The sequence below is a fragment of the Calliphora vicina genome, chromosome 5 (assembly GCF_958450345.1).
Source record: "Calliphora vicina chromosome 5, idCalVici1.1, whole genome shotgun sequence".
In the NCBI taxonomy this organism is placed as follows: domain Eukaryota; kingdom Metazoa; phylum Arthropoda; class Insecta; order Diptera; family Calliphoridae; genus Calliphora; species Calliphora vicina.
Genome location: NC_088784.1, coordinates 12860172 through 12873220, shown reverse-complemented (window position 1 = coordinate 12873220; position 13049 = coordinate 12860172). Strand labels below are relative to the sequence as shown.

At 33.7% G+C, this 13049-nt stretch overlaps 1 protein-coding gene across 4 annotated transcripts in view; it reads left to right on the top strand.

Moving 5' to 3' along the window:
* gsb-n (gooseberry-neuro) overlaps positions 1 to 7106 on the top strand; it is a 75425-nt gene extending 68319 nt beyond the window's left edge. For all 4 annotated transcript variants that reach the window (XM_065511667.1, XM_065511664.1, XM_065511666.1 and 1 more), the window contains 2 exons: positions 5930 to 6532; positions 6598 to 7106. In XM_065511667.1, the coding sequence (XP_065367739.1) occupies positions 5930 to 6532; positions 6598 to 6947 (953 nt within the window). In that variant the 3' untranslated portion in view covers positions 6948 to 7106. The remainder of the gene's footprint in view (positions 1 to 5929; positions 6533 to 6597) is intronic.
* Positions 7107 to 13049: the final 5943 nt, after the last annotated feature.

Here is a 13049-nt window from a genome sequence, read left to right as displayed (position 1 = left end):
AAGTAAACAAATAATTAATGTTGGTTTATCATTTGGTTTCTTTACAAAACTGTTTTCTATAGGAAAAATTTCAAAGACTATAGGAAAAATTTTATTTTTAAGACTGTTTTCTATAGGAAAACTGTCTTTTTTAACCCTTTTTAAAGACTGTTTTCTATAGGAAAACTAGTTCTATTCAAGTTCTGTTCTAGTTCTGTTCTAGTTCTGTTCTAGTTCTGTTCTAGTTCTGTTCTAGTTCTGTTCTAGTTCTGTTCTAGTTCTGTTCTAGTTCTGTTCTAGTTCTGTTCTAGTTCTGTTCTAGTTCTGTTCTAGTTCTGTTCTAGTTCTGTTCTAGTTCTGTTCTAGTTCTGTTCTAGTTCTGTTCTAGTTCTGTTCTAGTTCTGTTCTAGTTCTGTTCTAGTTCTGTTCTAGTTCTGTTCTAGTTCTGTTCTAGTTCTGTTCTAGTTCTGTTCTAGTTCTGTTCTAGTTCTGTTCTAGTTCTGTTCTAGTTCTGTTCTAGTTCTGTTCTAGTTCTGTTCTAGTTCTGTTCTAGTTCTGTTCTAGTTCTGTTCTAGTTCTGTTCTAGTTCTGTTCTAGTTCTGTTCTAGTTCTGTTCTAGTTCTGTTCTAGTTCTGTTCTAGTTCTGTTCTAGTTCTGTTCTAGTTCTGTTCTAGTTCTGTTCTAGTTCTGTTCTAGTTCTGTTCTAGTTCTGTTCTAGTTCTGTTCTAGTTCTGTTCTAGTTCTGTTCTAGTTCTGTTCTAGTTCTGTTCTAGTTCTGTTCTAGTTCTGTTCTAGTTCTGTTCTAGTTCTGTTCTAGTTCTGTTCTAGTTCTGTTCTAGTTCTGTTCTAGTTCTAGTTCTGTTCTAGTTCTGTTCTAGTTCTGTTCTAGTTCTGTTCTAGTTCTGTTCTAGTTCTGTTCTAGTTCTGTTCTAGTTCTGTTCTAGTTCTGTTCTAGTTCTGTTCTAGTTCTAGTTCTGTTCTAGTTCTGTTCTAGTTCTGTTCTAGTTCTGTTCTAGTTCTGTTCTAGTTCTGTTCTAGTTCTGTTCTAGTTCTGTTCTAGTTCTGTTCTAGTTCTGTTCTAGTTCTGTTCTAGTTCTGTTCTAGTTCTGTTCTAGTTCTGTTCTAGTTCTGTTCTAGTTCTGTTCTAGTTCTGTTCTAGTTCTGTTCTAGTTCTGTTCTAGTTCTGTTCTAGTTCTGTTCTAGTTCTGTTCTAGTTCTGTTCTAGTTCTGTTCTAGTTCTGTTCTAGTTCTGTTCTAGTTCTGTTCTAGTTCTGTTCTAGTTCTGTTCTAGTTCTGTTCTAGTTCTGTTCTAGTTCTGTTCTAGTTCTGTTCTAGTTCTGTTCTAGTTCTGTTCTAGTTCTGTTCTAGTTCTGTTCTAGTTCTGTTCTAGTTCTGTTCTAGTTCTGTTCTAGTTCTGTTCTAGTTCTGTTCTAGTTCTGTTCTAGTTCTGTTCTAGTTCTGTTCTAGTTCTGTTCTAGTTCTGTTCTAGTTCTGTTCTAGTTCTGTTCTAGTTCTGTTCTAGTTCTGTTCTAGTTCTGTTCTAGTTCTGTTCTAGTTCTGTTCTAGTTCTGTTCTAGTTCTGTTCTAGTTCTGTTCTAGTTCTGTTCTAGTTCTGTTCTAGTTCTGTTCTAGTTCTGTTCTAGTTCTGTTCTAGTTCTGTTCTAGTTCTGTTCTAGTTCTGTTCTAGTTCTGTTCTAGTTCTGTTCTAGTTCTGTTCTAGTTCTGTTCTAGTTCTGTTCTAGTTCTGTTCTAGTTCTGTTCTAGTTCTGTTCTAGTTCTGTTCTAGTTCTGTTCTAGTTCTGTTCTAGTTCTGTTCTAGTTCTGTTCTAGTTCTGTTCTAGTTCTGTTCTAGTTCTGTTCTAGTTCTGTTCTAGTTCTGTTCTAGTTCTGTTCTAGTTCTGTTCTAGTTCTGTTCTAGTTCTGTTCTAGTTCTAGTTCTGTTCTAGTTCTGTTCTAGTTCTGTTCTAGTTCTGTTCTAGTTCTGTTCTAGTTCTGTTCTAGTTCTGTTCTAGTTCTGTTCTAGTTCTGTTCTAGTTCTAGTTCTGTTCTAGTTCTGTTCTAGTTCTGTTCTAGTTCTGTTCTAGTTCTGTTCTAGTTCTGTTCTAGTTCTGTTCTAGTTCTGTTCTAGTTCTGTTCTAGTTCTGTTCTAGTTCTGTTCTAGTTCTGTTCTAGTTCTGTTCTAGTTCTGTTCTAGTTCTGTTCTAGTTCTGTTCTAGTTCTGTTCTAGTTCTGTTCTAGTTCTGTTCTAGTTCTGTTCTAGTTCTGTTCTAGTTCTGTTCTAGTTCTGTTCTAGTTCTGTTCTAGTTCTGTTCTAGTTCTGTTCTAGTTCTGTTCTAGTTCTGTTCTAGTTCTGTTCTAGTTCTGTTCTAGTTCTGTTCTAGTTCTGTTCTAGTTCTGTTCTAGTTCTAGTTCTGTTCTAGTTCTGTTCTAGTTCTGTTCTAGTTCTGTTCTAGTTCTGTTCTAGTTCTGTTCTAGTTCTGTTCTAGTTCTGTTCTAGTTCTGTTCTAGTTCTGTTCTAGTTCTGTTCTAGTTCTGTTCTAGTTCTGTTCTAGTTCTGTTCTAGTTCTGTTCTAGTTCTGTTCTAGTTCTGTTCTAGTTCTGTTCTAGTTCTGTTCTAGTTCTGTTCTAGTTCTGTTCTAGTTCTGTTCTAGTTCTGTTCTAGTTCTGTTCTAGTTCTGTTCTAGTTCTGTTCTAGTTCTGTTCTAGTTCTGTTCTAGTTCTGTTCTAGTTCTGTTCTAGTTCTGTTCTAGTTCTGTTCTAGTTCTGTTCTAGTTCTGTTCTAGTTCTGTTCTAGTTCTGTTCTAGTTCTGTTCTAGTTCTGTTCTAGTTCTGTTCTAGTTCTGTTCTAGTTCTGTTCTAGTTCTGTTCTAGTTCTGTTCTAGTTCTGTTCTAGTTCTGTTCTAGTTCTGTTCTAGTTCTGTTCTAGTTCTGTTCTAGTTCTGTTCTAGTTCTGTTCTAGTTCTGTTCTAGTTCTGTTCTAGTTCTGTTCTAGTTCTGTTCTAGTTCTGTTCTAGTTCTGTTCTAGTTCTGTTCTAGTTCTGTTCTAGTTCTGTTCTAGTTCTGTTCTAGTTCTGTTCTAGTTCTGTTCTAGTTCTGTTCTAGTTCTGTTCTAGTTCTGTTCTAGTTCTGTTCTAGTTCTGTTCTAGTTCTGTTCTAGTTCTGTTCTAGTTCTGTTCTAGTTCTGTTCTAGTTCTGTTCTAGTTCTGTTCTAGTTCTGTTCTAGTTCTGTTCTAGTTCTGTTCTAGTTCTGTTCTAGTTCTGTTCTAGTTCTGTTCTAGTTCTGTTCTAGTTCTGTTCTAGTTCTGTTCTAGTTCTGTTCTAGTTCTGTTCTAGTTCTGTTCTAGTTCTGTTCTAGTTCTGTTCTAGTTCTGTTCTAGTTCTGTTCTAGTTCTGTTCTAGTTCTGTTCTAGTTCTGTTCTAGTTCTGTTCTAGTTCTGTTCTAGTTCTGTTCTAGTTCTGTTCTAGTTCTGTTCTAGTTCTGTTCTAGTTCTGTTCTAGTTCTGTTCTAGTTCTGTTCTAGTTCTGTTCTAGTTCTGTTCTAGTTCTGTTCTAGTTCTGTTCTGTTCTAGTTCTGTTCTGTTCTAGTTCTGTTCTAGTTCTGTTCTAGTTCTGTTCTAGTTCTGTTCTAGTTCTGTTCTAGTTCTGTTCTAGTTCTGTTCTAGTTCTGTTCTAGTTCTGTTCTGTTCTAGTTCTGTTCTGTTCTAGTTCTGTTCTGTTCTAGTTCTGTTCTGTTCTAGTTCTGTTCTAGTTCTGTTCTAGTTCTGTTCTAGTTCTGTTCTAGTTCTGTTCTAGTTCTGTTCTAGTTCTGTTCTAGTTCTGTTCTGTTCTGTTCTAGTTCTGTTCTAGTTCTGTTCTAGTTCTGTTCTAGTTCTGTTCTAGTTCTGTTCTAGTTCTGTTCTAGTTCTGTTCTAGTTCTGTTCTAGTTCTGTTCTAGTTCTGTTCTAGTTCTGTTCTAGTTCTGTTCTAGTTCTGTTCTAGTTCTGTTCTAGTTCTGTTCTAGTTCTGTTCTAGTTCTGTTCTAGTTCTGTTCTAGTTCTGTTCTAGTTCTGTTCTAGTTCTGTTCTAGTTCTGTTCTAGTTCTGTTCTAGTTCTGTTCTAGTTCTGTTCTAGTTCTGTTCTAGTTCTGTTCTAGTTCTGTTCTAGTTCTGTTCTAGTTCTGTTCTAGTTCTGTTCTAGTTCTGTTCTAGTTCTGTTCTAGTTCTGTTCTAGTTCTGTTCTAGTTCTGTTCTAGTTCTGTTCTAGTTCTGTTCTAGTTCTGTTCTAGTTCTGTTCTGTTCTAGTTCTGTTCTAGTTCTGTTCTAGTTCTGTTCTAGTTCTGTTCTAGTTCTGTTCTGTTCTGTTCTAGTTCTGTTCTGTTCTAGTTCTGTTCTGTTCTAGTTCTGTTCTGTTCTAGTTCTGTTCTAGTTCTGTTCTAGTTCTGTTCTAGTTCTGTTCTAGTTCTGTTCTAGTTCTGTTCTAGTTCTGTTCTAGTTCTGTTCTAGTTCTGTTCTAGTTCTGTTCTGTTCTAGTTCTGTTCTAGTTCTGTTCTAGTTCTGTTCTAGTTCTGTTCTAGTTCTGTTCTAGTTCTGTTCTAGTTCTGTTCTAGTTCTGTTCTAGTTCTGTTCTAGTTCTGTTCTAGTTCTGTTCTAGTTCTGTTCTAGTTCTGTTCTAGTTCTGTTCTAGTTCTGTTCTAGTTCTGTTCTAGTTCTGTTCTAGTTCTGTTCTAGTTCTGTTCTAGTTCTGTTCTAGTTCTGTTCTAGTTCTGTTCTAGTTCTGTTCTAGTTCTGTTCTAGTTCTGTTCTAGTTCTGTTCTAGTTCTGTTCTAGTTCTGTTCTAGTTCTGTTCTAGTTCTGTTCTAGTTCTGTTCTAGTTCTGTTCTAGTTCTGTTCTAGTTCTGTTCTAGTTCTGTTCTAGTTCTGTTCTAGTTCTGTTCTAGTTCTGTTCTAGTTCTGTTCTAGTTCTGTTCTAGTTCTGTTCTAGTTCTGTTCTAGTTCTGTTCTAGTTCTGTTCTAGTTCTGTTCTAGTTCTGTTCTAGTACTGTTCTAGTTCTGTTCTAGTTCTGTTCTAGTTCTGTTCTAGTTCTGTTCTAGTTCTGTTCTAGTTCTGTTCTAGTTCTGTTCTAGTTCTGTTCTAGTTCTGTTCTAGTTCTGTTCTAGTTCTGTTCTAGTTCTGTTCTAGTTCTGTTCTAGTTCTGTTCTAGTTCTGTTCTAGTTCTGTTCTAGTTCTGTTCTAGTTCTGTTCTAGTTCTGTTCTAGTTCTGTTCTAGTTCTGTTCTAGTTCTGTTCTAGTTCTGTTCTAGTTCTGTTCTAGTTCTGTTCTAGTTCTGTTCTAGTTCTGTTCTAGTTCTGTTCTAGTTCTGTTCTAGTTCTGTTCTAGTTGTGTTCTAGTTCTGTTCTAGTTCTGTTCTAGTTCTGTTCTAGTTCTGTTCTAGTTCTGTTCTAGTTCTGTTCTAGTTCTGTTCTAGTTCTTTATATTCTTACTTTTAACAAATTAAAATTCACTCCAATAACCGGATATACATTTCTACCTACAATTTATTTTACCTTTTCACCATTAAACACTTGCTTTAATTAATTTTTTATTTCCTCTTTTTTAAATATAATTTTTGAGGTTATGTTTTGTCTACCTTTTAACACAACCCTGTGTGTGGCGGTCTTTTTATAAATGTTCCTTTTTTTTGTTATAACTTTTGTGTGGTTGTTGGTTAAAAGTGTATGGAATAAAGGTCATATGTGTTAAAAAGTATGAAAATCCTTCCGGCTTTTTAGCCATAATTGATGACAGTTTTATATTACCACAGACGACAACGATAACACACACACGCAAGAGAATAATGTAATAATATAAAGAACAAGTGTAAATGTCACATTAATTATTAAGGATTAATTTAAGATTTAAGGGAAATAAACGAAATGTGTTAAATAGTTATATTCATGATTTTCTTTCTTTCTTATTTAATTTATATTTTTAGGTAGAGATTCTGATTTAAGTGATACCGAATCCGAACCAGGTATACCCTTGAAACGTAAACAAAGAAGATCGAGAACAACCTTTTCCGCCGATCAATTGGAGGCTTTAGAAAGAGCTTTTGCGCGCACTCAATATCCCGATGTTTATACCCGCGAAGAGTTGGCTCAATCCACACAACTAACAGAGGCTCGCATACAGGTGTGGTTTAGCAATAGAAGAGCTCGTCTGCGCAAACATTCGGGTGGAGGAGGTGGCGGTAGTATGAATGGCGCCATGTCTAGCTCAGGAGTACCCAACTCAGCAACTGCTTCAGCGGGTGTGGCAGGCCCTGCCCCCTTAGGTTTTGGTCCCTTGGCAATGGGTTCCATGGGTTATAGTCCGGCGGCGGGAACTACTGCTTCCAGTGGAGGCATGAATGATCAACATAGTGTTCATGCAGCAGCTGCTGCAGCGGCGGCCGCAGCTCATCATCCCGCCCATCATCACCATCATCCCCACACACAAATGGGTGGCTATGATCTGATGGCCGCCCAGTCTGCTCATCAAGGGTTTGCGGGCAGTTTTCATAATACACATTTCAGTGGGCAGAATTACTATCATCAAGGTAAGTGTAACAAGGATTTCTGGAAGTTTGTACCCTAAAATTTGCTAATTTCCATCTATTTTCAGATTATTCCAAACTCTCCATTGATGATTTCTCTAAACTCACTGCCGAAAGTGTTTCGAAAATCTCACCTTCGCTACATCTCAACGATAACTATGCCAAATTAGAAAATCCCTCCAACTGGTCTCAGGCAGCCGCTTATCAATCGGCCGCCGCTGCTGCCAACTACAATGCAGCAGCCGCCCATCATCATGCACATGCGGCGGCCGCACAACAACACTCCCTCAACGATTATGCGGCTGCGGCCAATGTTTCACTGAGCCACAATAATCCCATGAACCCAGCGGCGGCGGTGGCAGCTTCCGCCTATCAACATCCCTTGCCCACACAAAGTGATACCAAATACTGGAGCTAATTTTAATTTATAAAAAAATTAATTTAACAGGATCTTTTTTGTTAAACCTAAGGAGGCATTATTTCATACATTTAAGTTACTAAATTAAAACATTATTTTTTTAATATTTATTTATATTTGTACGTAAGTACTTAAGAGTATTGAAAATCGTAATATTTATTTTCATCTCAAGTGTTTTGCTGGAATAAAACAAAGAAAAAACTTTTTTAATGATTTTTTTTTTGTTTCATATTTCACTTGATATTTTTATATGATTTTGTAGGCATGAGCTCATCATTGAAAAAGTTTATTACTTTCATTAAATTTTGTACATTATTCATATTTTTTAAGATAGAATTTATTATATTTAATTATTTGAAACTGAATTTTAAGCGTATAAAAATGTTTTATTAAATAAAGTTTATAAATAAATATTTTATTTAAATGGAAAACAATTATTCAAATTTTATTTATTAATGGCTGAACTTAAGGTTAAGATGATCGAATGTTTAGCTTGTTGCTGCAATATTTTAGATGGGATTACAGAAATCCCATACATATGGATTTCGAGCCAAAAGAACTGCTCATCTTTTAATGCCAAGAACGAATCAAGCCAATATCGGATACTCTGTTCCAAAGTGAATCGTATCCCAAAGAAAGCATTCTGCATAGATCGAAACAAATTGTAGTCGGACGCTGTAAGGTCTGGACTATAAAGCGGGTGAAGCAAAACTTCCCAACCACTTCATTCTAAATAATTATACCCTTCACCTTCGTGAGAAGGGTGTATTTTCTACATTTTTCATTTCCGACCCTATAAAGTATATATATTCTGAATCCTTATAAATAGCGGAGTCGATTAAGCCATGTCCGTGTGTCTGTCTGTTGAAATCAACTTTCCGAAGCGCCCAAATAACTTACATACATGATTCATACATCAATGTCTATAAGATATAAGGAAAAAACCAGGACAACCTCGATTTTTGACCTATTTTTTGACAGGATTACTACGTCATTAATATAGACAATATGGATATCTAATGATAGATATTTCAAAGACCTCCAACGACGCATATAAGACCATATTACGTTGGACCTACAATTGGTCAAAATCGTTAAAAATATTTTTTTTTCATCAAAAAAAAAAATTTTAAAAACCAAATTTTTAATAAACAAAATTACCGCATTTGAAATGAGTCCAATCCACCAGACCCTACAGACTCCATTATATCAATAACAAGTAAGAGAGATGACATAAAAACTTCGAGTTAAAAAATATTTTTCCCGAATTTTCCCAATTGTAGTATGGCGTCGATGCAAAGGGTCTTTGAAATATCTATCATTAGATATCCATATTGTCTATATTAATGACTTAGTAATCCAGATATAGATACGATACGGTCAATGGAGATCACTACCGCACCATGATCAATGATTTGGGCATAGAATAAACACATAGAACGGAAGGAGAGAGTAATATATATGGAAAAATGACTGTCTTTTCACACATACGGGTGATACAATAACAAAATACATGCAATACATTCTCATGAATTAGGTTTTTGACAACAGACTTAGGTTTTTGGCTCTCAGTTACCTATCTAGTTGTTGTCTATGGATTTGGGTGTCAACAGGATATCGATTTCGAGAAATGGACCTGTCAATTAGATAATTGCTGATAAACTAGCAACAATTGACGCTTTGGAGGCCAACATTGTTCGTGTTATAATTGAAAAGTCAAAACAATTGCATTTTTACTTCAATTAAGTTCCGTATCTTATGAAAAACAAGTTAAAATCCATAACAAAATAAAAGAATACCCCATTCCAAGGTGCTTATGAAATGGGGTGGTTAGTTCATTAACCACCATGGCGGTTGTCATTAATAATAATTATGATACAAATTTTCGTAGCCTATACATTTATTTGAAAGCTAATAATTTTGTCTAAATTGTCTGATAAAAACAAATGATGACCAATAAATAATCTGTGCTTTTTTTTAATTTAATGCTTGAAAGTCTCTTAGAAAAACTAAGGTTTACAATATTTTCAAATTAATATATTAATCAAAACAGAGCAGCCAGGCGGCAAAATTTTGCAACAAAAAAACAATGATGTCTTCAAAAAATGTAAATGTTTAGCAAAATGTTTATTTTCTTTAGAAAATTTTATTAATTTTTATGAACATTTTATCTGCTTTTTTTTCCTAAGAACAATTTTATTGTGGAAAATTTTAATGATTTTTTTTTTTAGAAAAAATTTTAGAGTTTTTATTCTATAGAAAATTTTAGAGAAAAATTAACTAGAAGACAATTTTTATTTCATAAATATAATTCTAAAATGATAAATTCTGCAAGAAATTCTAATATAGTTTCTAAAATTTCCATGAAATTGCTACTATACCATTGTTATGAATTTTTCTATTAAAAATTTTTTCCAATACAATAGTAGGCTGAGAAATAAATATTTCTGATATGAAAAATATCAGTTTTTTAAAAATTTTTCAACAAACATTTTTCATATTTTTTAGTCATGAATGGATGTATGAAGTACGGAAGAATTTAAAATAATTTGGGAAAAAAAATCGAATAAAAATTAATATTTTCTTGGCTGGCGTTTTTTGTTGGAAATTTTTTGGCAAATCAATACAATTTTTAAAATTAGTTGACAAATTGCTGAACCTACTAAAAGATGCAAATAGTTTGCAAAAAGTGAATTTTCACAAAAAAAAAATCTAAATGTCAAAGATTTAAAATATTAGGGAAACGCAAGCAATTGGAAATTCCCTAGATAATAAAAAAAGTTCAACCCTTTAACCTTTATCTCAACAGCAGAACTGCATACAAAACGTATGTACATACCCAGGTATGTTGCTATTGACATGCGTAAAGCGGTTCTGCTATTGACATAAAGGTTAAAGCGTTGTATTTAGATTATGGAGGATTTAAAAGTTTGATGATGTATATATTTGGTGGAACTATTTGTATATTAACTTCTCTGGAAAGATAACATCCACCTTAAAATTTGATCTATATTTATTGCAAATTGTTAAAAATTTTAAAAAAATTCCAAAAATGAATATTTTTTAGCTGTGGAAAGTTAACATATTCAAATAAATTTCAGAAGATTTTTCTTATATTTTTAACTGCAATTTCTCCAAAATAACCATTAAAGTCAAGCATCAAGAAAGCAATTTCGCAATACAATGGATGATTTGAGGCAACATAATTTTATTTCCAAAACGTCAACATTTTTCTTCTTAAATATCTCAATATTATATTAAGAAACAGCGATTTTTGACTTTAATTTGAAAGAAATGTATTCTATAAAAATTCATTTCGAACTTGCTGTTTTAGCATCTCGGGAATTTCCAATTTCTTGCGATTCCACACATCCATGTTTTGAAGTCTTTGACATTTAGATTTTTTTTTTGTGAAAATTCACTTTTTGCATCTTTTAGTAGGTTCAGCAATTTGTAAGTCCAATACATTAGTTAATTTGCCAACTAATTTTAAACATTTTGCTGATTTGCCACAAATTTCCGGCAAAAAATGTCACACGAAAATATTAATTTTTATTCGATTTTTTCCCAAATTATTTTAAATTCTTGCGTACTTCATACATCCGTTCATGACTAAAAAATATGAAAAATGTTTGTTGAAAAATTTTCTAAAAACTGATATTTTTCACAACAGAAATATTTATTTCTCAGCCTACTATTGTGTTGGAAAATTTTGTAATAGAAAAATTCATAATAATGGTAAAGTAGGTAATTTCATGGAAATTTTAGAAACTTTATTATTATTTCTTGCAGAATTTATCATTTTAGAATTATATTTATGAAATAAAAATTGTCTTCTAGTTAATTTTTCTCTAAAATTTTCTATAGAATAAAAACTCTAAAATTTTTTCTAAAAAAAAAATTATTAAAATTTTCCACAATAAAATTGTTCTTAGGAAAAAAAAGCAGATAAAATTTTCATAAAAATTAACAAAAATGAATAAAATTTTCTAAAGAAAATTAACATTTTGCTAAACAATTACATTTTTTGAAGTCATCGTTAATGTTTTTTTTTTGAAAAACGTTGCCGTTTGTATGCTCTGTTTTGATTAATATATTCATTTGAAAATATTGTAAACCTTTGTTTTTCTAAGAGACTTATTGCACCATGATCAAAGACTTTTTCTTTGAATATATGGATGACATTGATCTGGGTGAGATGTGGTTTCAACAGGATGAAAGTACTTAACATTCAGTTCAAGTCTAGTTTAGTTTTAGTTCAGTACTATTTCAGTTCTAGTTCAGTTCTAGTTCAGTTCTAGTTCAGTTCTAGTTCAGTTCTAGTTCAGTTCTAGTTCAGTTCTAGTTCAGTTCTAGTTCAGTTCTAGTTCAGTTCTAGTTCAGTTCTAGTTCAGTTCTAGTTCAGTTCTAGTTCAGTTCTAGTTCAGTTCTAGTTCAGTTCTAGTTCAGTTCTAGTTCAGTTCTAGTTCAGTTCTAGTTCAGTTCTAGTTCAGTTCTAGTTCAGTTCTAGTTCAGTTCTAGTTCAGTTCTAGTTCAGTTCTAGTTCAGTTCTAGTTCAGTTCTAGTTCAGTTCTAGTTCAGTTCTAGTTCAGTTCTAGTTCAGTTCTAGTTCAGTTCTAGTTCAGTTCTAGTTCAGTTCTAGTTCAGTTCTAGTTCAGTTCTAGTTCAGTTCTAGTTCAGTTCTAGTTCAGTTCTAGTTCAGTTCTAGTTCAGTTCTAGTTCAGTTCTAGTTCAGTTCTAGTTCTAGTTCAGTTCTAGTTCAGTTCTAGTTCAGTTCTAGTTCAGTTCTAGTTCAGTTCTAGTTCAGTTCTAGTTCAGTTCTAGTTCAGTTCTAGTTCAGTTCTAGTTCAGTTCTAGTTCTAGTTCAGTTCTAGTTCAGTTCTAGTTCAGTTCTAGTTCAGTTCTAGTTCAGTTCTAGTTCAGTTCTAGTTCAGTTCTAGTTCAGTTCTAGTTCAGTTCTAGTTCAGTTCTAGTTCAGTTCTAGTTCAGTTCTAGTTCAGTTCTAGTTCAGTTCTAGTTCAGTTCTAGTTCAGTTCTAGTTCAGTTCTAGTTCAGTTCTAGTTCAGTTCTAGTTCAGTTCTAGTTCAGTTCTAGTTCAGTTCTAGTTCAGTTCTAGTTCAGTTCTAGTTCAGTTCTAGTTCAGTTCTAGTTCAGTTCTAGTTCAGTTCTAGTTCAGTTCTAGTTCAGTTCTAGTTCAGTTCTAGTTCTAGTTCAGTTCTAGTTCAGTTCTAGTTCAGTTCTAGTTCAGTTCTAGTTCAGTTCTAGTTCAGTTCTAGTTCAGTTCTAGTTCAGTTCTAGTTCAGTTCTAGTTCAGTTCTAGTTCAGTTCTAGTTCAGTTCTAGTTCAGTTCTAGTTCAGTTCTAGTTCAGTTCTAGTTCAGTTCTAGTTCAGTTCTAGTTCAGTTCTAGTTCAGTTCTAGTTCAGTTCTAGTTCAGTTCTAGTTCAGTTCTAGTTCAGTTCTAGTTCAGTTCTAGTTCAGTTCTAGTTCAGTTCTAGTTCAGTTCTAGTTCAGTTCTAGTTCAGTTCTAGTTCAGTTCTAGTTCAGTTCTAGTTCAGTTCTAGTTCAGTTCTAGTTCAGTTCTAGTTCAGTTCTAGTTCAGTTCTAGTTCAGTTCTAGTTCAGTTCTAGTTCAGTTCTAGTTCAGTTCTAGTTCAGTTCTAGTTCAGTTCTAGTTCAGTTCTAGTTCAGTTCTAGTTCAGTTCTAGTTCAGTTCTAGTTCAGTTCTAGTTCAGTTCTAGTTCAGTTCTAGTTCAGTTCTAGTTCAGTTCTAGTTCAGTTCTAGTTCAGTTCTAGTTCAGTTCTAGTTCAGTTCTAGTTCAGTTCTAGTTCAGTTCTAGTTCAGTTCTAGTTCAGTTCTAGTTCAGTTCTAGTTCAGTTCTAGTTCAGTTCTAGTTCAGTTCTAGTTCAGTTCTAGTTCAGTTCTAGTTCAGTTCTAGTTCAGTTCTAGTTCAGTTCTAGTTCAGTTCTAGTTCAGTTCTAGTTCAGTTCTAGTTCAGTTCTAGTTCAGTTCTAGTTCAGTTCTAGTTCAGTTCTAGTTCAGTTCTAGTTCAGTTCTAGTTCAGTTCTAGTTCAGTTCTAGTTCAGTTCTAGTTCAGTTCTAGT